This window comes from Phyllopteryx taeniolatus, chromosome 17 (genome assembly GCF_024500385.1).
Source record: "Phyllopteryx taeniolatus isolate TA_2022b chromosome 17, UOR_Ptae_1.2, whole genome shotgun sequence".
Classification (NCBI taxonomy): Eukaryota; Metazoa; Chordata; class Actinopteri; order Syngnathiformes; family Syngnathidae; genus Phyllopteryx; species Phyllopteryx taeniolatus.
Genome location: NC_084518.1, coordinates 7,873,910 through 7,897,681, shown reverse-complemented (window position 1 = coordinate 7,897,681; position 23,772 = coordinate 7,873,910). Strand labels below are relative to the sequence as shown.

General features: G+C 44.4%; 2 protein-coding genes across 6 annotated transcripts in view; one reads left to right on the top strand and one right to left on the bottom strand.

Annotated features, from left to right (window-relative positions):
* The window catches only part of LOC133466968 (opioid-binding protein/cell adhesion molecule homolog), a 189,243-nt gene extending 182,960 nt beyond the window's left edge, over positions 1–6,283 (top strand). For 2 of the 3 annotated variants that reach the window (XR_009785091.1, XM_061751258.1), the window contains one exon: positions 3,580–6,283. The gene's annotated coding sequence lies outside the window, so the exon portion shown is untranslated. The remainder of the gene's footprint in view (positions 1–3,579) is intronic. The other variant, XM_061751260.1, reaches the window with a different exon arrangement.
* The window catches only part of opcml (opioid binding protein/cell adhesion molecule-like), a 328,101-nt gene that overhangs the window by 20,708 nt on the left and 283,621 nt on the right, over positions 1–23,772 (bottom strand). Inside the window, exon 7 of one of the 3 annotated variants that reach the window (XM_061751270.1) lies at positions 20,396–20,799. The exons of the other annotated variants lie outside the window; for them this stretch is intronic. Within the exon in view, the coding sequence (XP_061607254.1) occupies positions 20,696–20,799 (104 nt within the window). The 3' untranslated portion in view covers positions 20,396–20,695. Of the gene's footprint in view, positions 1–20,395; positions 20,800–23,772 lie in introns of those variants that run through there. 3 annotated transcript variants of the gene reach the window in all.

Sequence of the window (23,772 nt, the reverse complement as noted above, 5' to 3'; positions counted from 1 at the left end):
TGAATTTGTGAAAGTGTCAGAGCTATTGCCGGTCTTTACCGTGATTACGACAAGACTGTAATGAGTTTAATGAGTAGTTAGGATCATTTATGCACTTGTATCCTCCAAGTTTGAAGGGCAACATGTAAATTGCAACTCACATGATTTTTTTTTTAAAGATGTTTATGTCTTTACCGTTATGCACTTTTGTCTTTTGAAAATGGGACATAAAGCGTGAAAAAAACAAGGCAATATAAAACATCCATCCATCCATTTTCTGAGCCGCTTCTCCTCACTACGGTCGCGGGCGTGCTGGAGCCTATCCCAGCTGTCAACGGGCAGGGGGCGGGGTACACCCTGAACTGGTTGCCAGCCAATCGCAGGGCACATAGAAACAAACAACCATTCGCACTCACAGTCATGCCTACGGGCAATTTAGAGTCTCCAATTAATGCATGTTTTTGGGATGTGGGAGGTAACCGGAGTGCCCGGAGAAAACCCACGCAGGCACGGGGAGAACATGCAAACTCCACACAGGCGGGGCCGGGGATCCTCAGAACTGTGAGGCTGACGCTCTAACCAGTCGTCCACCGTGCCTCCCAAAATAAAACATTTTTACAAAATTTGATATTTTTTCTTTACAAGTGTCTTTACCGTTATTGATCAAATTATATGGTAATGACTCATATACTGATGCACAGCAGCCCACAAAGTTGCTCTGTTATGATGTTTTCCCATATAATACATGTCATATAATTTTGTGTAGCTTGTTTTTCTTTTGATATTATTTATTTAAAAAATGTTTTGCATTTAACTGTATTTTCTCACAACCATCCATCCATCCGTTTTCTACCGCTTACCCGAGGTCGGGTCGCGGGGGCAGTAGCTTTAGCAGGGATGCCCAGACTTCCACCTCCCCAGCCACTTCATCCAGCTCTTCCGGGGGGATCCCGAGGCGTTCCCAGGCTAGCCGAAGGATGTAGTCTCTCCAGCGTGTCCTGGGTCGTCCTCGGGGTCTCCTCCCGGTGGGACGTGCCCGGAACACCTCGCCAGGGAGGCGTCCAGGAGGCATCCAAATCAGATGCCCCAGCCACCTCATCTGGCTCCTCTCCATGTGGAGGAGCAGCGGCTCTACTCCAAGATCCTCCCAGATGACCGAGCTTCTCACCCTATCTCTAAGGGTGAGCTCGGACACCCTGCGGAGGAAACTCATTTTGGCCGCTTGTATCCTCCACTTGGGGCAGGATCTCATCCCAACCTGGAGAGGGCACGCCACCCTTTTCCGACTGAGGACCATGGTCTCAGATTTGGAGGTGCTGATTCTCATCCCAGCCGCTTCACACTCGGCTGTGAACCGCTCCAGTGACAGTTGGAGGTCACGGCTTGATGAAGCCAACAGAACCACATCATCTGTAAAAAGCAGAGATGCAATACTGAGGCCACCAAACCGGACCCCCTATACGCCTCTGCTGCGCCTAGAAATTCTGTCCATAAAAGTTATGAACAGAATCGGTGACAAAGGGGAGCCTTGGTGGAGTCCAACCTTCACTGGAAACGAGTCCGACTTACTGCCGGATATGCGGACCAAACTCTGACTCCGTTCGTACAGGGACTGAACAGCAGGGGGTTCGGTACCCCGTACTCCAGAAGCACCCCCCACAGGACCCCTTCTGAAAAAGGGGGACCACCACCCCAGTCTGCCAATCCAGAGGCACTGTCCCCGATGTCCACGCGATGTTGCAGAGGCGTGTTAACCAGGATAGCCCTACAACATCCAGAGCCTTGAGGAACTCCGGGCGAATCTCATCCAACCCCTGGGCCTTGCCACCGAGGAGCTTTTTAACCACCTCGGTGACCTCCACCCCAGAGATAGGAGAGCCCACCTCAGAGACCCCAGACTCTGCTCCCTCATGGGAAGGTGTGTCGGGGGAATTGAGGAGGTCTTTGAAGTATTCTCCCCACTGGCTCACGTTCCGAGTCAAGGTCAGCAGCGCCCCATCCCCACTATACACAGTGTTGATGGTGCACTGCTTCCCCCTCCTGAGACGCCGGATGGTGGACCAGAACTTCCTCGAAGCCATGCGGAAGTCTTTCTCCATGGCCTCACCGAACTCCTCCCATGAGTTTTTGCTTCAGCGACCACCAAAGCTGCATTCCGCTTGGCTTACAACCCTTCAGAAGAAATGTTATACTCTGATATTCACATTGACTGTGAATTAAATTTAATTACATTTATTATTCATATCGGCGGCATGGTGGACGACTGGTTAGAGCGTCTGCCTCACAGTTCTGAGGTCCGGGGTTGAATCCCCGGCCCCGCCTGTGCGGAGTTTGCATGTTCTCCCCGTGCCTGTGTGGGTTTTCTCCGGGCACTCCGGTTTCTTCCCATATCCCAAAAACATGCATGATAGGTTGATTGAAGACTCCAAATTGCCCTTAGGTGTGAATGTGAGTGTGAATGGTTGTTTGTTTTTATTAGCTGGCAACCAGTTCAGGCTGTACCCCGCCTCCTGCCCGATGATAGCTGGGATTGGCCCCAGCACTCCTGCGACCCTTGTGAGGATAAGCGGCTCAGAAAATGGGTGGATGGATAGATGGTTGGATATTATTCATATCAAATCCGGGAAGAGTAATATTTAAAGTAAGTGTTCAAAGTGAATCTTAAATACCTCAAGGTCAACGAGAGACGAGAGATAAGTGGAATGTCTTTAAGGTAGCCTGCAGCTGAAAGTTTGATTATAATTTTTTAAAAGTAAAATAATTATCGTTCTGTGTAGTTATGGAAACATTTTTGTGATATTTGCTATGCTCATGTTTTCCTTGTATTTATTTTTTTTTAAATCAGGTTAAGTCTAAAATATATTTGAGAGGGAAATTGTAATTATTTAGGCAAATATCCTAGTTTTTGTCTAATCTTTGTTGTTTCTTTTGTTTTTGCTAACAAGGACACTTACTGTATCAATAAAAATGGTCTCAAATGTAATTATATTTGATAATGATGTATTTTAAAAGAGAAGGAGACTGCTTTTTTAATCCTCATGGCTTTGCAATGTAACTCATTAAAATTCACTGATTGTTTGAACATACTGTACATACACATGGCTATTTTGGGTAATAATCTACATATATTTAATCGCAAATCACCCAAAGAATTTACAGTTCATTTACAGACATTCATCTCTACCGACATATAATTGTCCTTTTCATTAAACATGCCATTTGTCAACATGCTGTCTTGGGTATTTATATGGCTATATTTGAAATGGAAAAAGAAATTCACCTTAACACAAATATTTACGTTATAATTTGTATCCTGTATTGGAAAGAAAGTTGATATTAACAGTATTCAAGTTATTTTAATTATTAGAGAGTGACTGAACCACTCATCAAATCTGACTTGTGTCATCCTCAAAATAGGATGGAAATATATTACCAATGGCATTTTGAGAAGCGCTTTAGTCTTATATTTTGAATGGGTATTTTTTTTTTTTCTGCAAAAATTCAAAGCTCGTTTACAATACTACAGCAACAAATTAAAGCGACTCAGTATTGTTTTTTTGTTGGCAAACATTGCAGACCAACAACATTGTACTTCTGCAGGTGCAAGAAAATAAACTGTGTGGAGTGGCCCAGTCAGAGACCTGACCTCAACCTGATTTAGATGCTGTATTGACTGGCGAGCAGTCCAGGGTGTGTCCCACTTCTCACCAAAAGTCAGCTGGTACAGGCTCGAGTTACAAGATGGATGGATGAATGGGAATACAGGGTTTTCATCAGATAGTGAACTTTGGGGTCGGGTGCAGTGTGAGCTGGGCGGTGGCCAAAGGCAGGGACCTTGGCGATCCGATCCCTACAGAAGCTGGCACAAGGGACGTGGAATGTCACCTCTCTTGCAGGGAAGGAGCACGAGCTGGTGTGCGAGGTCGAGAAGTTCCGACTAGATATAGTCGTGCTCGCCTCCACACACAGCTTGGGCTCTGGTACCAGTCCTCTTGAGAGGGGTTGGACTCTCTTCCACTCTGGAGTTGCCCACTGTGAGAGGCGCCGAGCAGGTGTGGGTATACTTATTACCCCCTGGCTTGGCGCCTGTACATTGGGGTTCACCCCGGTGGACGAGAGGTTAGCACCCCTCTGCCTTCGGGTGGGGGGGACGGGTCCTGGCTGTTGTTTGTGCCTATGCACTCCTTTTTGGAGTCCTTAGAGGGGGTGCTGGAGAGCACTCCCGCTGGGGACTCCATCGTACTGCTGGGGGACTTCAGTGCTCACGTGGGCAATGACAGTGAGACCTGGAAGGGTGTGATTGGGAGGAGGTGTTTGACCATGTCCCTCTGGGAGTCTTGTGGGGGATGCTTCGTGAGTATGGGGCACTGAACCCCCTGTACGACCAGTGTCAGAGTTTGGGCCACATTGCCAGCAGTAAGTCGGACTCGTTTCCGGTGGGGGTTGGACTCCTCCAAGGCTGCCCTTTGTCACCGATTCTGTTCATAACTTTTATGAGCAGAATTTCTAGGCGCAGCCGAAAGGTAGAGGGGGTCCGGTTTGGTGGCCTCAGTATTGCATCTCTGCTTTTTGGAGATGATATGGTTCTGTTGGCTTCATCAGGCCGTGATCTCCAACTTTCACTGGAGTGGTTCACAGCCGAGTGTGAAGCCACTCGCATGAGAATCAGCACCTCCAAATCTGAGACCATGGTCCTCAGTCAGAAAAGGGTGACGTACCCTCGCCAGGTCGGGGATGAGATCCTGCCCCAAGTGGAGGAGTTCAAGTATCGTGGGGTCTTGTTCACGAGTGAGGGAAGAATGGAACGAGAGATCGAGTGATGCAGACTTTGTATCGGTCCATTGTGGTAAAGAAGGAGCTACGCCGAAAGGTGAAGCTCTCAATTTACCGGTCGATCTATGTTCCTACCCTCACCTATGGTCATGAGCTGTGGGTCGTGACCGAAAGAACAAGATACAAGCGGCCAAAATGAGTTTCCTCCGCAGGGTGTCCGGGCTCTCCCTTAGAGATAGGGTCAGAAGCTCGATCCTCCGGGAGGAGCTTAGAGTACAGCCTCCACATTGAGATTAGCCAGATGAGGTGGCTGGTGCATCTGATGCCTCCTGGACGCCTCCCTGGTGAGCTGTTCCGGGGAGGAGACCCTGGGGACGACCCAGGACATGCTGGAGAGACTACGTCTTTCGGCTGACCTGGGAACGCCTCGGGATCCCCCCCGGAAGAGATGGATGAAGTCGCTGAGGAGAGGCAAGTCTGTGTGTCCCTGCTAAAGCTACTGCCCCCGTGACCCGACCTCCGATAAGCGATAGAAAATGGATGGATGGGAGCTCTGGACTCGTTGCTGTAGGTCAGGGGTCACCAACACGGTGCACCTGGAGCCCCCAAGATTCCATGAGTTACCCGCATGCATGTTCTAAAATTACCTCATCAGTGATCGGACATTGTGATTTCCTCGTCTTCACATACTTCAGATGAATATCATTAATTATTCATAATAACATAATTAATATTAGTATTAGTATTTTGAACAAATTTGTTAATTTAGCAGTGTGCATCAAACTGATAACCCTTTGCATTTGCAGTTTCAAAAAGGTTGGTGACGACTGCTCTAGGCAATAAAAGGGTTGTGCAAAAAAACATGAGATCTAAAATTAAACGGACGTGAAACCAACAAGGCCATCAGAGAAACTTATTTGGGTAATCATCTGCTGCAAAAGACAGACCAGTCATGATTTGTTGTCACACCGAAGACAGAAATGACAGGAATACTCATTCTTGACAAGGATTCATCGCTGACACTGTTTGAAAATGACAAGGTATTTATTCACTCTTGCCTCAAAGGATGGCAGAACTGATCTCACTTCTTATATGCACAGCCATTTACCACAATCTTATTCCTATTTAAGTTAACCTAAAGTTATCCCACTGCTCAAGCTCTTATCTATGGGTTATTGTGATCATTTGTGTCAGCATGGACAGCTTTCTGAACACTAAAAACAGATGGAGCCAGACATGTAACAATATGCCACAAATCATTTTCCACAAAGTCACACACACCTAGTAATTCTTCTCCTGAGATGAGGCAGTTAATTGCATGTTTTATTAATGCCTACACTTTATAAGACAAGCAATAAATAATATAGAAAGGCTGTGTAACTTATGTATGCTTTGATTACCTTTGTTAAAATCACAACACTCATCATCACCAACATGACTGATTCATTTATGTGTACTGAATGTATTGTCAGAATAAAGACTTTCTTTTGTATTTCTTTCTTTCTTTCTCCTTTATTGTATATTAGCCTCCCAGGTTAAATTTGTTTTTGTCCAAGATGTATTGTTGGGGAATATCGACACTATCTGACTTTTTTCCCCCTGTTTACGATGATTCACCTATTGTACTACCATGAAGAGCTACTGCCTTTTTGCCTTTAACATGGAGCTGGCCGACATACGTTCAACAAAGAATGCATCTAAAGTGAAGTAAAGTGAAAGAAAGGCCTGAATGAAAGGAAGCGTTTCCTTCCATTGATTATTATGGGGAATGTGAAGTTACAGTGAACCCTCATTTATTGCGGGGATTATGTTCCAGAAAGTTCATGCAATAAATGAAATTGGCGAAGTAGCGACCAATTAGTTATCGTATTGATATATAAATTTACAAGTTTCATATATGTAATTCAATGCCAATAGGTGATGCTTTAAAGGGGTGCAGTTATTTAAGTTGTCCACTTGAGGTCACCATTAGGCAGGGTTACTACACAAGTATGGAAAGTAAGGAATTTGATTTAATAAATTCCGAGGTCTGGAAAAGTATGGAAACTATTGTATGAGACTCATCTCAATATTTCCAAGTCTGTTGCAACAGCTCTATTTTCTAAAACTAAAAATTATGAATATCTAAAAAAATATATAAATCGATCCATTTTTTTTTAAGGCGCTTGGAAGCATAGCTACAATGTTTGTGTGAGAGCACAGAGTAACCATGGACTTGGTGAATACTCGATTCTCATAAAATTCCATCGACTTGAGACGAAGGATGTACATTATCAGCTGATAGTCACGTCAAATACATGCAGAGCACCATTAGCCATTAGAATATACCAGCAAACATAGCAACTTGACACAGTCAGGTTTTCTGTTAAGTAAATGAAGTACTCTGAGGACAAAAAATTAGCACATTTAAAACATTAATGAGTGATTTAATCATTTAGTTTTTTGGTGATTTCAACACATTTGGTGACTGGGATCCTGCTGAGTAATTGAGGGGAAAATTAAGAGACCGAATTGACACAAAGATTTAACTCATAAGATTTAAATCAACTTGAAAACAAGAAGGATGAAATCAACGTGAAGAAAACATCGACTTGTTTGCACAAAACCTACACTGTTTAAAGTTAACAGTCCATCCATCCCAGTTGACCATTCCCTAGTTTCCCCTCCCCCTGAGGTTAAGAGTCTGGGTGTCATCCTCGACAGAACACTTTCTTTCCATTCTCATATTAATAACAGAACCCGGTCAGCTTACTTCCACCTATGCAACATCAACCAAGTCCGCCCCTCCCTGACCCCGCGTACGACCTCCATCCTGGTCTACAGTCTAGTCACCTGACGTCTCGATTATTGCAACTCCCTGCTCTTCGGCCTCCCTCAAAAATCCCTCTATAAGCTACAACTGGCCCAGATCTCTGCCGCATGCATCATCACAAAGAGCCTCTCTTTTCGCCACATCACCCCCATCCTCCAGCAACTTCACTGGTTCCCGGTCAAATTTAGAATCCGAATTCAAACTCCTCCTCTACACCTTCAAGGTCATCCACAATCTTGCTCCTCCATACTTGTCTGACCTCCTTCACATTGCCACTCCACCCCGCACGCTCAGATCCTTGTCCTCCATCCACTTGACAGATGGAGTTAACTGCTTTGGAGGTATGAATCATTTTAGGGCCATTCTTTCAAAGTGTTGCTTCAAAGTGGGTGTTGTGGTGCAGAGGATAAATGTAGCCCTGCAACTGGAGGGTCACTGGTTTGTATCCCTGCCCAAGCGAATGCTGTCATTTTGTCATTTGACCAACATTGCCCATGAATCAATGTAGGTGGTAGTTGGCGATGTTTGGTGGTGGTCGGAGGGGCCGTAGGCACAGAGTGGCAACCAGGCAGCTGTTGCTACAGAAGTAGCAAACCACCAGTTGTGTGGAGTGAATGAATGTGTGGAATTGTAAAGTATTTAAGTGCCTATAAAAGCACAGTATTCTGTAAATGTAATGCATTATTATTATTAGGAAGCCTCAGTTTCTCCATCGCTAGTCAAAACTCATAACTAATCTGATTACACTTAAAATAGGACTCCATCCATCCATCCAGCCAATTTCTGAGCCACTGCTCCTCACTAGGGTCGCGGGCGTGCTGGAGCCTATCCCAGCTATCATCGGGCTTGAGGCGGAGTACACCCTGAACTGGTTGCCAGCCAATCGCAGGGCACACATAAACAAACAACCATTTGCACACACATCCACGCCTATGGCAATTTAGAGTTGTCAATTAACCTACCATGCATGTTTTTGGGATGTGGGAGGAAACGGGAGTGCCCAGAGAAAACCCACGCAGGCACGGGGAGAACATGCAAACTCCACACAGGCAGGGCCGGGGATTGAACCCCGGTCCTCAGAACTGTGAGGCAGACGCTCTAACCAGTTGTCCACCGTGCCGCCTAAAATAAGACCCATCACCGAAAAAAAGTAAGTCAAGCTAATTTTTAATGAATAGATAAGTAATAAGTAGAAAAAAATGTATTGCCATCCATTTAATCCATTTTCAACACCGCTTATCCTGGTTAGGGTTGCGGGGCGCTGGAGCCTATCCCAGCTGACTTCGGGCAAAAGGCAGACTACACCCTGAACTGGTTGCCAGTCAGTCGCAGGGCACATATAGACACGGACAACCATTCGCACTCACATTCATACCATCACTGAGTGGGAACTGAACCCACGCTGCCTGCACCAAAGTCAGGCGAGTGTACCACTACACCATCAGTGACTAATTTATTGCCAGTACTTTTTTATTATTATTACTCTACGGCAGTGATTCCCAACCGGTGTGCCGTGACACATTAGTGTGCCGTGAGAACTCTTCAGGTGTGCCGCAGTAAATGATAAAATTTCACTTGATTGGTCGGAAAATTATTACTTAAAATTAAATAATGGATCTTTGCTCATCTATCCATGCCAACGATATAGAGTGACAGACAGAACAAATAAATACTTTTCCATTAGATCGCAAGAAAGTACATAATTGACAGGTGTATCCATTTTTTGTAGAGTTTTAGTTTGTAGGTTTGCTGTGAGATTTTTCAAATATAAAATATGTGCCTTGGCCCAATCAAGGTTGAATATCACAGCTTTACGGCAATTTCCAATGTATGTAACACTGTTACTCTGTTACTGTGATGGTAGCTATTTAAATACACTGCACTATATATGGGAGTATGTAACACATGTCATTTATCAGATATAAAAAATGTCATTTATCAGATATAAAAAAATACATACAGTATGTTGTTTTCTGGGCGGCACGGTGGACAACTAGTTAGCACATCCACATCACAGTTCTAAGGTCCCAGGTTCAAATCCGGCCGCCCTTTTTGGAGTTTGCATGTTCTCCCCGTGCCTCCGTGGGTTTTCTCTGGGTACTCATGTTTCTTCCCACATCACAAAAACATGCATGCTAGGTTAATTGAAGACTCTAAATTGCCCATAAGTGTGAATGTGTGGGTGAATGGTTGTTTGTCTATATGTGCCCTGCGATTGGCTGGCGACCAGTTCTGGTGTACCGTTCCTCTCACCCAGAGTTAGCTGGGATAGGCTCTAGCACCCGTGACCACAGTGAGGAGAATAGATGGATGTTGTTTTTGGTGCCTATGTGTTCCCAAATACATTGGTGTGTGTGTGTGTGAATGGGAGCCATTAACTTCAGTCCATCCATCCATTTTCTGAGCCGCTTCTCCTCACTAGGGTCGCGGGCGTACTGGAGCCTATCCCAGCTATCATCGGGCAGGAGGCGGGGTACACCCTGAACTGGTTGCCAGCCAATCGCAGGGCACATACAAACAAACAACATTGGCACTCACATTCACACCTACGGGCAATTTAGAGTCCCCAATTAATGCATGTTTTTGGGATGTGGGAGGAAACTGGAGTGCCCGGAGAAAACCCACGCCGGCACGGGGAGAACATACAAACTCCACACAGGAGGGGCCAGGGATTGAACCCGGGTCCTCAGAACTGTGAGGCTGACGCTCTAACCAGTCGCCCACCGTGCCGCAAACTTCAGTCCATTTATTTGTAATTACTTTACTTGTTTACAAGTGGATCTGCCACCAAGTATGGCAGATGCGCTGACACAGCGTAGTGCTCATGTCTTTCATATGTTTTCGCCAAGCAAGTTCCAAGTCCTAAAATTGTCGACTCGGGTCTGACTCGAGTCAAGCCATGTGACTCGAGTCCCCCACCCCTGCTGTGCAACAAGAGGGAATAAAACTCTGGACCTCCTGTATGCCAATGTGAAGGGAGGGACTCTGACCGCAACTTGACACACCTTGGAAGAACCAACAGGATGCAGGTGACCAAGAGAAGGACTGCGAGAGATTGATCTTAAGACAAGGGAAGGGGGGAGGCACTGGATGAGTGTTTTGATGTCACCATTTTTATATTTTTATTGTAAAGGAAATTGCAAGAGTTTTATGTTGGATTTAATTACAACACTTTCTTTCAGTTGCGGTTTAAGTGCTCAATAAATAAAATTGATTTGAGTTGGGTTGACAGTGGATGCAAGGTTTACTCTAGTACTTAACTGCAGTGTTTTTCCAGGGTTATTCCACAGATGAATGACTTAAGGAACTTTATTTTCAGACCAGTGCACATTTTCAGGCACGAAATTAGTACATGAAGTCCCAAAATGAGATGTATGAAATAAAATAGTATAGAATTAAAAATTAACTTGAATTGTCATCATTTTGTGCATACAGTATATAGAAATCTAACTAAACATTAAACCCAAGCCAAATGAAAGCCCAGTTCAGCTCTGCTAAAACGCTTGTGTGTACAAAAATGCAAGTGCAATGAAAAGTAAAATGAATAAATTGTGTAAAGTACTCATCGTGTAGTAATGAAGAGTATTTGGGATGGAAAGGGAGATCATATTGGTTCAGCAGTCGAACATCTTCCCAAAAGAAGCCATTCCTCAGCCTGGTGGTGCTACACCAGATGCTCCGCGGCTTTCTGCCTGAGGGGGTGGAGTGCTTAATGATGCAGAGAGCCCGCTTTCTGCATCTGCTGGTGAATATGTCTGTCGTGGTGGGAAGCTTGCTCTCCATGATCGTTTGAGCAGCATTCACTACGCTCGGCAGAGTTTAACAATAGTCTGTCTGAGAATTTAATTATGTTCGACTGCAGATTTGAAAAGGACACTTTTACACCCTACACCCACCCAACCCCACCACCAACAACCTTCATCCCACCTGTTACTCCTGATCCTGCTTTAACAATTCACAAACAGGATGTTAGACGGCTCTTTAAGCAACAAATGATCATGAAAGTCTGGAGGCCGTGTCTCCCTCTTGCCTGAAAGTCTGCGCTGATCAGCTGGCTCCAGTATTCACTGAAATCATCACTAGATCTTTGGAACTGCCCCATCCTGCTTCAAAGGTTCCTCTATCATCCCAGTCCCCAACAAACCTGCAACTTTGGTGCTGAATGACTACAGGCCTGTCACTCTAACATCTGTGGTCATGAGGTCCTTTGAATGTCTCTTGTTGGACCACCTAAAGAGCATCACAGAACCCCTGCTTGACCCCCCGAAGTTTGCCTACCAAGCAAATAGGTCGATGGAGGATGCAATCAACATGGGGCTGCACTTCATCCTGAAACACCTCGATGGCGCAGGGACCTACGCCAGTGGTTCCCAACCTTTTTTGTCTTGTGTATATTCCCTGAACAATTTTGGCATAGCATGAGTACCTCCTTCATTCATATGTGTTGATGATTCTCCAAAAGTAGAACTTAACACACCTGATTATTGAATGAAAATCATTTTTCTTTATCTCTGTAATTTGAAAATTTAATTCACAACTGTCTTCTTTTTAACTCAAACTAAACATAAAAATAAGAGCTGTTGCCTTGAAAGTATGTATGTGAGTTTAAACTGAGAGCTACTTCATGAATACTGTTTGATGCGAAGGGATACCGGTTTGATACACACATCTGATAAGATATACAGTATATGCTGTCATTATTAATGATTTAATCTATGTGAAGACTGATCATAGTATTATTTCTCATAATATTTTTCAACAATCCATCCATCCATCCATTCTCTACCGCTTATCCGGGTCGGGTCGCGGGGGCAGTAGCTTCAGCAGGGACGCCCAGACTACCCTCTCCCCAGCCACTTCATCCAGCTCTTCCGGGGGGATCCCGAGGCGTTCCCAGGCCAGCCGAAGGATGTAGTCTCTCCAGCGCGTCCTGGGTCGTCCCCGGGGTCTCCTCCCGGTGGGACATGCCCGGAACACCTCACCAGGGAGGCGTCCGGGAGGCATCCGAATCAGATGCCCCAGCCACCTCATCTGGCTCCTCTCAATGTGGAGAAGTAGCGGCTCTACTCTGAGATCCTCCCGGATGACCGAGCTTCTCACCCTATCTCTAAGGGAGAGCCCGGACACCCTGCGGAGGAAACTCATTTCGGCTTTTTCAACAATGATTATCAGTAATGGTATGAAACAGATAATTATCAACATGCAATACTTTATTTCTAGAAAAAACACTTCTACAATATTCCCAGGAAATCACATCCCATCACTGGTGAGCTCTTTTTGAAACAGGCCCACGAGCTACTCATGCAGTATTTGGGGGCCTCCGGTGCTCCCTGCTCTAAACGTAGAACTGCACTACAACACACCCAGTTGTAAAACTAATGAGGTTTGCAGACCACACCACCCTGGTCAACACCTTTTCCAGCTCCCTTCGCACTGGTATTACAGCCTCCTACCAGACCAGCACAAGGCGTTTGTTCCATGAGGTTCATCAGCTCCCAGGCTGGTAAGTCTTGTTGCTCCCCATCAAAAGGGTTGCACAAGTGGCAACCTGGTCTTTGCAACCCACCACGCGTCCAGACTGCTCCAATTCCAGTGGTAGACAGGAGGGCTGCTGCAGTGTCCCTCGTGCTGTGTCACCGCGTATGCTTCCTCATTCTGAAAACACACCCTCAGCTTGTAACAATAACTACTACAGCGTGATTGGTCAGTGCGCGTGCCAGCATGAGTGTCAAATGACCGGGATGATGCATCGATGCACAGGTATTCTAAATATATATAAAAGGATACATTTTATAAATACAGTGGCGCGTCAATAGAACGGACTAATAAAGGTGCGGGGTCGTCCGATATAGCCGATTGTTACAGTGAAGCACTTAATTTTCTTAGACCATATGTACCCAAATTACTGTGCAATACAAAATTATTAAGTTGTATGGTTTTTTTTCATGGCCTAAAACACCCAGTACAGTTCAAAGTTATTGTAAATCCATCCATCCATCCATTTGTTTCCACTTATCCGAGGTCAGGTTGCAGGAGCAGCAGCTCAAGCAGGAAAGACCAGACTTCACTCACCCCAGCCACTTCGTCCAGGTCTTCTAGGGGAATCCCAAGGTGTTCCAAGCCGGCCGGGAGACAAGGTCTCTCCAGCATGTCCACGGTCCTCCTCCTGGTGGGACGTGCCTGGAACACTTCACCAGGGAGGCGTCCGGGCGGCATCCTAACCAGATGCCTGACTCACCTCATCTGGGGCCTCTCGATGCGGAGGAGCAGCGCCTCAACACTGAACATCTACCGGATGACTGAGCTTCTCACCCTATCTCTAAGGGAGAGCCCGGACACCCTGTGGAGGAAACTCATTTTGGATTTCTCGTATCCGCAATCTTGCTCTTTCGGTCATGACTCACAGCTTGTGACCATAGGTGAGGGTAGGAACGTAGATCGACCAGTAAAGAGAGAGCTTTTCCTTTTGACTCAGCTCTTTCTTCACCATGACAGACCGATACAGAGTCTGCATCACTGCAGACGCTGCACTGATCTGCCTGTCGATCTCCTACTCCATTATTTTCTCATTCGTGAACAAGACCCAGAGATATTTGAACTCTTCCGTTTGGGGAAGAAAGAAGAAGAGAAGAATCACCTTTTATTGTCATGAACATGCATGCATGCACACGAAATTTGTTCTCTGCATTTAACCCATCACAGTGAACACATACACATGTTAGTGGAACACACTGGAGCAGGGGGCAGCTGAAGCACCCGGGGAGCATTTCGGGGTATCAGTGTCTTGCTCAAGGACACCACAGCCGTGAGTCCGGGGGGATGTTGGCAGATGGTCCAGTCGGGGTCTAGGTTCCCCACGGTGGCGGGCAATGATCTTAACCATTGGGCCACGGGTGACCTCTCTTTCCCAACCCGGAGAGGGCATTCCACCCTTTTCCGACTGAGGACCATGGCCTCAGATTTGGAGGTGCTGATTTTCATTTGCTCCAACGAGAGTTGAAGGTCACAGCTTGATGAAGCCACCAGAACCACATCATCTACAAAAAGCAGAGATGCAATGCTGAGGCCACCAAACCGGACCCCCTCAACACCCTGGCTGAGCCTAGAAATTCTGTCCATAAAGGTAATGAACCGAATTGGTGACAAAGGGCAGCCTTGGCGGAGTCCAACTCTCACTACAAAAGTATTCGACTTATTGCTGGTAATGTGGACAAGTCCAAGTCCACAAAACACATGTAGACTGGTTGGACGAACTCCCATGCACCCACGAGTGTCATGGGTGTGTGTTCCGGGTTTTGTCTTCCCCCCTGTTTCACACACACCTGCTCCTGTGAGCACCTTCACCACCTGTGCCTCATTCACCCTAATTACCCCTTGCATTTAACCTCGTGTCTCATTCTCTCTCGTCGCCAGTTCGTTGTACCTTGTCGTCGCGTTCCAGCAGTCCTTGTTTCCACGTCACAGACTCACGGTAAGACTTGACCCTGTTCCGATTATCGACCTCGCCTCTTTGCCTTATGTTTTTGGATACTGTTGCCCTTCTTGGATTGCCTGCCTGTGTACCGACCTATGCCCGTCTATTAAACCTCTCTTTTTGGAAACTGTCCATTTGGTTTGGAGTCGTGCATTTTTGGGTCCTATCCTCTGTTCCGTTCATGACAACGAGGACACATATGACAGTGTAGAGCTGGTCCACTGTTACACCGCCAGGACAAAAACCACAAGGCTCCTCCTGAATCTGATAATCGACCTCCAGATGGACCCTGCTCTCCAAAACCCCTGAATATAGACCTTACCGGGGAGGCTGAGGAGTGTGATCCCCTGCAGTTGGAACATATCCTCCAGTCCCCCTTCATGAAAAGGGGGACCACCACGTTGGTCTGCAAATCCAGAGGCACTGTCCACGATGTCCTCACGTTGTTACAGAGGTGAGTCAGCCAGGACAGCGCTACAACATCCAGAGCCTTTAGAAACTCCGGGCGAATCTCATCCACCCCCGGGGCCTTGCTTTCATTCTGAGTGAATGAGTTTCATTCTTTCCACTTTTGTTTAGATAAACAAAAAAAAAATTGAATCATGCATGCCACCAGCATGAATATGCATGCTTGGGTATCCCCTCACTCACACTCTCGTCCTTTAGACTTTTATAATTTACATAGTCACTCCCACCACACTTCAGTTGTAAAGCCAGGTTCACGACCTGCATGCTTCTTCTCCTGTCCTTGTTTTGTCCTATCTTGTCCTGTCCTTCCCTCACAGGGTGTAGCACTACTGCCCCATACAATACTCATATCTGTTTCGTTGTTGTAGATATATAATGATTTACTTTTCTCATATTGTTTACAATTAGTGCTTTGTCTTTTGTCTTCTTTTCTCACTCCTTTCTCAAAACTTTGTTGTGTTCGACTGATCGACGCTGAATCTCAATAAATATTCATTATAATACTAAGAAACCACAGCAGTAGCTTAAAAAGTCCGCCGTGACACAGTAAAACTGTTCCGGCATAAAAGGGATACAGATCCTCCATTCTGCTTGACCTAACAGCCAAACAGGACAAAAAAAAAAAAAAAAGAGACAGATAATACGAATAGTGACAAAAGAGCCCAGAACAAGAAATTAAAGGTGAACTCCAAGGTCAAGGTCTATCAGTGTCAGATTGCACCATCCATTGTTGTTTGAGCCAAAGTGGACTTCATGGGAGATGACCAAGAAGGACACCACTGTTGAAAATAAATGATAAAAAAGTGAGATTGAAATTTACCAAACTGCTTGTTGACAAGCCACAAAGCTTGAGAGAGAATGTCCTATTGACAGATGAGACAAAACTGGAATTTTTTGGCCAGGCAGGTCAACTCTATGTTCATAGATGCAAAAATCAAGCATACCAAGAAAAGAAAAAAACTGTCCCTACTGTGAAACATGGAGGAGGCTCTGTTATGTTCTGGGGCTGCTTTGCTACATCTGGCACAGGGTGTTTTGAATCTGTGCAAGATACAATAAAATCTCAAGACTATCAAGTTATTCAAGAGAGAAATGTGCATCTGGAGAAAGCACCTTTCAAACCTGAGACAACTGGAGCAAAGGGGACAAAAATACCTGCTGAGAGGTGCTAAAGTGTCATTGAACTTTACAAAATTGTTTGATTTCAGTGATTGGCGCAAAAGGTTGTGCAACAAAATATTAAGGGTTCCATCATTTTTGTCAAGGCCTGTTTCATGAGTTTGTTTTTTAAAATAATTATGTTGAACCACAATTCAAAAGCAATGTCTGATTTTCATTGGTTAGCTTTCATGAAATGTTTATTTATTATTACTTTTGTCAGATTCAAGTTATTTCTGTGACCACTGTGGGGTTTTGTTCATCAAAAAGGGGGGTACTAACATGTTTATCCATGTGTGTAGGAATAAGGATCCATCCATCCATCCATCCATTTTCTGAGCCGCTTCTCCTCACTAGGGTCGCGGGCGTGCTGGAGCCTATCCAAGCTGTCATCAGGCAGGAGGCGGGGTACACCCTGAACTGGTTGCCAGCCAATCGCAGGGCACATAGGAACAAACAACCATTCGCACTCACAGTCATGCCTACGGGCAATTTAGAGTCTCCAATTCATGCATGTTTTTGGGATGTGGGAGGAAACCGGAGTACCCGGAGAAAACCCACGCAGGCACGGGGAGAACATGCAAACTCCACACAGGTGTGGCTGGGGATTGAACCCGGGTCCTCAGAACTGTGAGGCTGACGCTCTAACCAGTCGTCCACCGTGCCGCGGAATAAGGATCCATATATATTATTCATTCATTCATTAATTTTCCGCACCGCTTATCCTCACTAGGGTAGCGGGGGTGCTGGAGTCTATCCCAGCTGATTTTGGGCGAGAGGCGGGGAACACCCTGAACTGGTCGCCAGTCAATCGCAGGGCACATTTCAGCAAACAACCATTCACACATATGGGCAATTTTAGAGTTTTTTAAATTAACCTACCACGCATGTTTTGGGGATGTTTGAGGAAACCGGAGTACCTGGAGAAAACCCACGCAGGCACGGGAAGAACATGCAAACTCCACACGAGGCCGGATTTGAACCCAGGTCCTCACAACTGTGAGGCAGATGTCCAAACAAGTCCTTCACCGTGCCGCCTACTAAAGTCAATTAATAGTTGTCACTCAACAATTAATAATAATAACTCAAGAAAACCAAAGATTGACAAGAAAAGAATGGCAGTATTAGAATAAATGAGTGGTAACCTGAGTTCACACTTGAACAGTTTATGGACAATTTTGCAATTTTCAATAAAATGATACAATGACAATATACCACAATAGTGACTATTGTAAGCAGAATCTGCAGCATTATTCATATTTAACAATTAAACCATAAAAGTGCTAATCCTTTGGAAATGACAACCCAAAAAAGTGCTATGCATTAACGATGATAATACACTACAGACTGTGAATATAAACCTGAATTATTTAAACTACAACAAAAAAAAGGGTTATTGTTCATGTTACCACACATAATACACCTTTAGTTAATGCCAGTGCTAGTCTTCATTTGATGAGAAAAAAAATATGACATCAATACTTTTCGTCAATACTGTCTTCAGCTATTTTGGATGAAAGGGGTCACATTCATCCCTAACTTTGTAGGCGTTTTGATCTTCATGGCCAGTGACAGTCTACAGCTGACTGATTCACCAACACTACAAGCATATCACATGATCACAAGAATAGCATTCCCACATACATCAGTTTCTTTCCTGTTGTTTTGTCATCGACACATTACTAAATTCAAGGTGTGCACATGAGTTAACTGGACAATATCATAACATTACTTAATGACTCACTTGTGCTGTACAATCTCATCAAACAAAAATCCTTTCAAAGCATAAAATGTGGTGTATTAAAATGTACCAAAATAAAACTTATATTATACATCCAAAATTGAGCACAGCATCTGCCAAATCTTCTATCTATCTTTGTCAAATAGGGTTAAAGGCATCTCATTTATTTAACTTGAAAGATCCACCATGTCGCTACATGGTACATTCTTTTTAAGACTATTTGACCTCTCTCTTTGAAATGTTCTTGTTTGTGGCAAAAACAGCAACAAATGAAAACTGAAGCGCATATATCTGACTTTTGCTGTGTATGTATTTGTATTTGCTTTTATTTTGCTTTGTTTTACTCTGATGTCAGCTGTCCATCCATCATCAATCCAATCTCTGTACTGTTTATCCTCACTCGGGTCACAGAGTCTATACTTGCTTACTTTGGGTACGAGGTGGGTTACTCCCTGAACTGGTCGCCAGCCAATCGCAGTGCACAAATAGAAAAATAACCATTAACACCTACAAACAACTTAAGAGTCTTCAATTAACCTACCATGCATGTTTTGGGAATATGGGAGGAAACCGGAGTCCCCGGAGAAAACCCAAATGTGAGGCGAATGTGCAAACCAATTGACCAACGTGCCACCCTTACCTGGATAACTAATTATTGAATAAATAAATAACGCTGAAATCTTTTGAGCAGCACGGTGGACAACTGGTTAGCACATCTATCTCAAAGTTCTAAGGACCAGGGTTCAAATCCGGCCTTGCCTGTGTGGAGTTTGCAAGTTCTCCCTGTGCTTGCGTGGGTTTTCTCCGGGTACTCCAGTTTCCTGCCACATCCCAAAAACATGCATTGTAGGTTATTTGAAGACTCTAAATTGCCCGTAGCTGTGAATCTGAGTGCAAATGGTTGTCTGCATATATGTGCCCTGCGATTGGCTGGCGACCAGTTCAGGGTGTACCCCGTCTCTCACCCGAAGATAGCTGGGATAGGCTGCAGCACCGTAGTGAGGATATGCATTACGGAAAAACAATGGATGAAATATTTTTGCCCTCTTAATACCCTAAAATAGATGTAAGGAAAACATCAGTAAAAACATTCTTAAGATACGTAAACCAAAAAACCAAAAAATTTATTTCTCCAAAAGGTTTATATATATATATTTATGTGCTAACTTTGCTGTGCTATTTTTCTTATACCAACTACATTTTATAGATTGGACTGTGGGTAATTTTCATGTGACTGTTTGGCAATTATTTAAAACCTTAATGGACCCTTTTGAAAAATTCCCTTACTTGTTTTCATGGTGGGTCACAATTGAGTGACTGTAAAATCCATACATCCAGTATGAAAATCCAGTAACTTACATCATCAAACCATTGACCCCCTCTCTTATAAATTAAAACAAATCTGAATTTCTTCTGTTCGTTTTCCAGATTGCATAAGTGGGTTGTGACTGACAACATATAAAAGAAAAATGCACAAAAAGCAGAGCATCTACTCAAATTATACAACTCATACAAACTGAACACATGTGAAGTACTTTTAAACATGTTCAATTCATGCCCCAGCAGAGAAAAACACATCAGTCCTTTTGTATGAATATGCCATGAAACTGCTATGACACAGTGATGGAGTGGAGGCCAGTCTTTCAGTTTTGATATACTGTACATAAACAAACAAAATCATAACGTGTTTTTCTTCTGTACTGATTTATACATTTACTACACTCTAATGTAAAATACAATTTGGATGCATTAAGTAATAGGACTTGCCTGAGAATTCATGATGTACTATGTGTTGTTCACTGCTTATCATGAAGAGTGTCTTATTCTATTTTGCATATACTGTAACTGTAAAAATACAGTCAGATTAAACTCAACAATCCATTTCCCTTTTATCACATACTTAAAAAAAGATCAACTGTATTGTACACATAAACATTACACATTAATAATCAAAATGTGCACTCCGATATTGGCAAGAAACAGTCAACCATCAACAGTTACATTTATTATTTTCTTTTTCCTTTTCACATACAAAATTTTGGGGGATACACAAACTCAGGACTTTTAACAGCATATATTAGTATGCACGATTCCGATTTTTCCCTTCATTGGATTGATGCCGCTTTTTATAGAGAGAACAGACTCTAGGTTAAAATAAGAAAAGACATTGAGAAAACTCAGAACAAAGGGTTAACCACTGGCACCTCTTGATTTGTATTCGTTTTACAAGGCAAAGAGTCTGTTCTTGTTGAATGTAGAGAGACGCTTGCAGGGTTGTGCCATTGCAACATCAGAACTTCAGCACCAGGTAGAGCAAGGTCATCATCAGCAAGGAGCATAAGGAGAAGTGGGACAAAACAGCTGCCCCATTGACGTCATGCATTGCGCCTGGTCCTGAGGGGGGAAAAGTGCAAAATGTCTTCTATCATTGGGCTTAGCTCACTAAACAATACTCAGATCATAACTACTGCTTAATAATCTTTGATTAAAATATACATCTCATTTGATAGTCACCTCCAGTATGTCATAAAGAGTGTTGCCGGTAACGTGTTACTTTGTTTTACTTTGTGTTACACATTTTTGGTGCCTTTATAAAAAGAAGAAAAATAATCATCTTTTACTGTCATGAACATGCATGCATGCACACGAAATTTGTTCTCTGCATTTAACCCATCGCAGTGAACACATACACATGTTAGTGGAACACACTGGCGAAGGGGGCAGCTGAAGCACCCAGGGAGCATTACAGGGTATCAGTGTCTTGCTCAAGGACACCACAGCCATGAGTCCGGGGGATATTGGCAGATGGTCCAGTTGGGGACTTGAACCTAGATCCCCCACAGTGGTAGGTGATGAGTTTAACCATTGGGCCACAGCTGCCCAAAACTGGGTTAGGGTTAGGGTTATCACATCCCGAGCCAAGTAATAGATTACTCTTCAAACCATAGTAATCAGATTACAGTTACTCTTAAATTCTACTGGGTGTGACAGAACTGCATCAGTGATGTGACACATTTCAACCGAAATTTAACAGATACAGACTATTGCCACTCCGTTGTAGCAGAGAGTAACATGAGGCATCCAAAAGAACAAGACATCTTTCACTGACAGTGCATGTCATATGTTTAGATAGACCTTCATTCGGCATTTTGTTTTGTTTTTTTAGAAAAAAAACCCACAATTAACTATTCTTAACTAAAAGGCACACAAGGAAAAACTACATTTTGAAACAAAGGAGGGCGGCACGGTGGACGACTGGTTAGAGCGTCTGCCTCACAGTTCTGAGGACTGGGGTTCAATCCCTGGTCCCGCCTGTGTGGAGTTTGCATTTTTCTCCCCGTGCCTGCGTGAGTTTTCTCCAGGCACTCCGGTTTCCTCCCACATCCAAAACCATGCATGCTAGGTTAATTGACGACTCTAAATTGCCCGTAAGTGTGAATGTGAGTGTGAATGGTTGTGTCATGGTCTATGTTTTGGTTTGGGTTGTGTTTAGTTTTGTTCCATGTTTTCCTGTGTTCCATGTTTGTCGTGTGCTCATTAGGTTGTTGTGTCCACCTGTTCTCGTCTATTTTGTGTCGACCAATCAGCTCTCTCCAGCCACTCGTGTCTTCTCCAGGTGTTCCTCGTTGTCTCGTCAATTTGTTTGTATTTAGTTCCCTGGGTTCTTTCAGTCCTTGTCGGTTCATTGTCGTTGTCACATGTCTTGCCATGTCATAGTCGCCAGTTGTTTTTGTCATAGTCGCCAGTTGTTTTATCATTGTGACACTGTCATGGTCTGTGTTTTGGTTTGGGTTGTGTTTAGTTTTGTTCCATGTTTTCCTGTGTTCCATGTTTGTCGTGTGCTCATTAGGTTGTTGTGTCCACCTGTTCTCGTCTATTTTGTGTCAACCAATCAGCTCTCTCCAGCCACTCGTGTCTTGTCCAGGTGTTCCTCGTTGTCTCGTCAATTTGTTTGTATTTAGTTCCCTGGGTTCTTTCAGTCCTTGTCGGTTCATTGTCGTTGTCACATGTCTTGCCATGTCATAGTCGCCAGTTGTTTTTGTCATAGTCGCCAGTTGGTTTTGTCATAGTCGCCAGTTGTTTTATCATTGTGATTAAATATTATTATTTTGAGATTCCCGCACTCCTGCCTTGCCTCCCTGCTTCCCTGCAATTGGGTCCACCATGTTCTTGCCTTGCGTTCCTCGCCGTCGCCCTAACCATGTTCATGACAGGTTGTTTGTTTGTATGTGCCCTGCGATTGGCTGGCAAACAGTTCAGGGTGTACCCTGCCTCCTGCCCGATGTTAGCTGGAATAGGCTCCAGCACGCCCGCGACCCTAGTGAGGAGAAGCGGCTCAGAAAATGGATGGATGGATGAAACAAAGGCGCATTAGATAGAAACGGACCCATGAGGCATTCTGGGAGGTCACGTTTTGCTGCATGTGAGAGTAACGAGTGACGTCAAGTATGTGTATCTCTCATGTGTACAAGCAGTCAGTCAATAATGGAGGAAAGGGAGAGGCTCACATTTTCAAGGAATCACTAGTTTGAGTTTCCATCCATCCATCGATTTTCTGAACCGCTTATCCTCACTAGGGTTCTGGGTGTGCTGGTAAAGATGAAATTATTGAGGTTCATTGTACACTCTCTGCTGTCGACAAAGTATTTTATAGCTTCAAAAACATTACGTCAGTTGCGAAGAAACGTTTTAAGTCGCACATTTACATTCAAGCTTACAGAGAAAGTCGCACCCGTAGATATGAACAAAAGGTAGGTATGACATGCCCCTTGCTGCATGACTACGCCTCCACTTGCTGGTGGAGTCAGCGCATTTCATGTTTGTGGACGGCAGGAAAGCCAAAATAACAAGAATGCATGCACATTGCATATTGTACAATGATCACAACGAGGAACTAGTAGTAACCTTTTAAAGGTAAGCTATACTGTATATGTACCGTAAATCTCATGTATAATACGCTCTCAAGTATAATACACCCCCCCAAAATTAAATCATTCAATGTACGTACCGCTTATCCTCATTAGGGTCGCGGGAGTGATGGAGCCTTTCCCAGCTATGTTTGGACGAGAGGCGGGGTACACCCTGAACTGGTCGGCAGCCAATCGTAGGGCACATATAAACAAACAACCATTCACACGCACAGTCACACCTACGGACAATTTAAAGTCTTCAAATAATCTACCATGCATGTTTTGGGGATATGGGAGGAAACTGGAGTACCCGGAGAAAACTCCACACAGGCGGGGCTGGGATTTGAACCCCAGTCCTCAGAACTGTGAGGCAGATGTGCTAACCAGTCGCCCACTGTGCCATCCCCCCAAAATAGAAATCAGGAACACCTTACTTCCTATGTATAATGCGCACCCA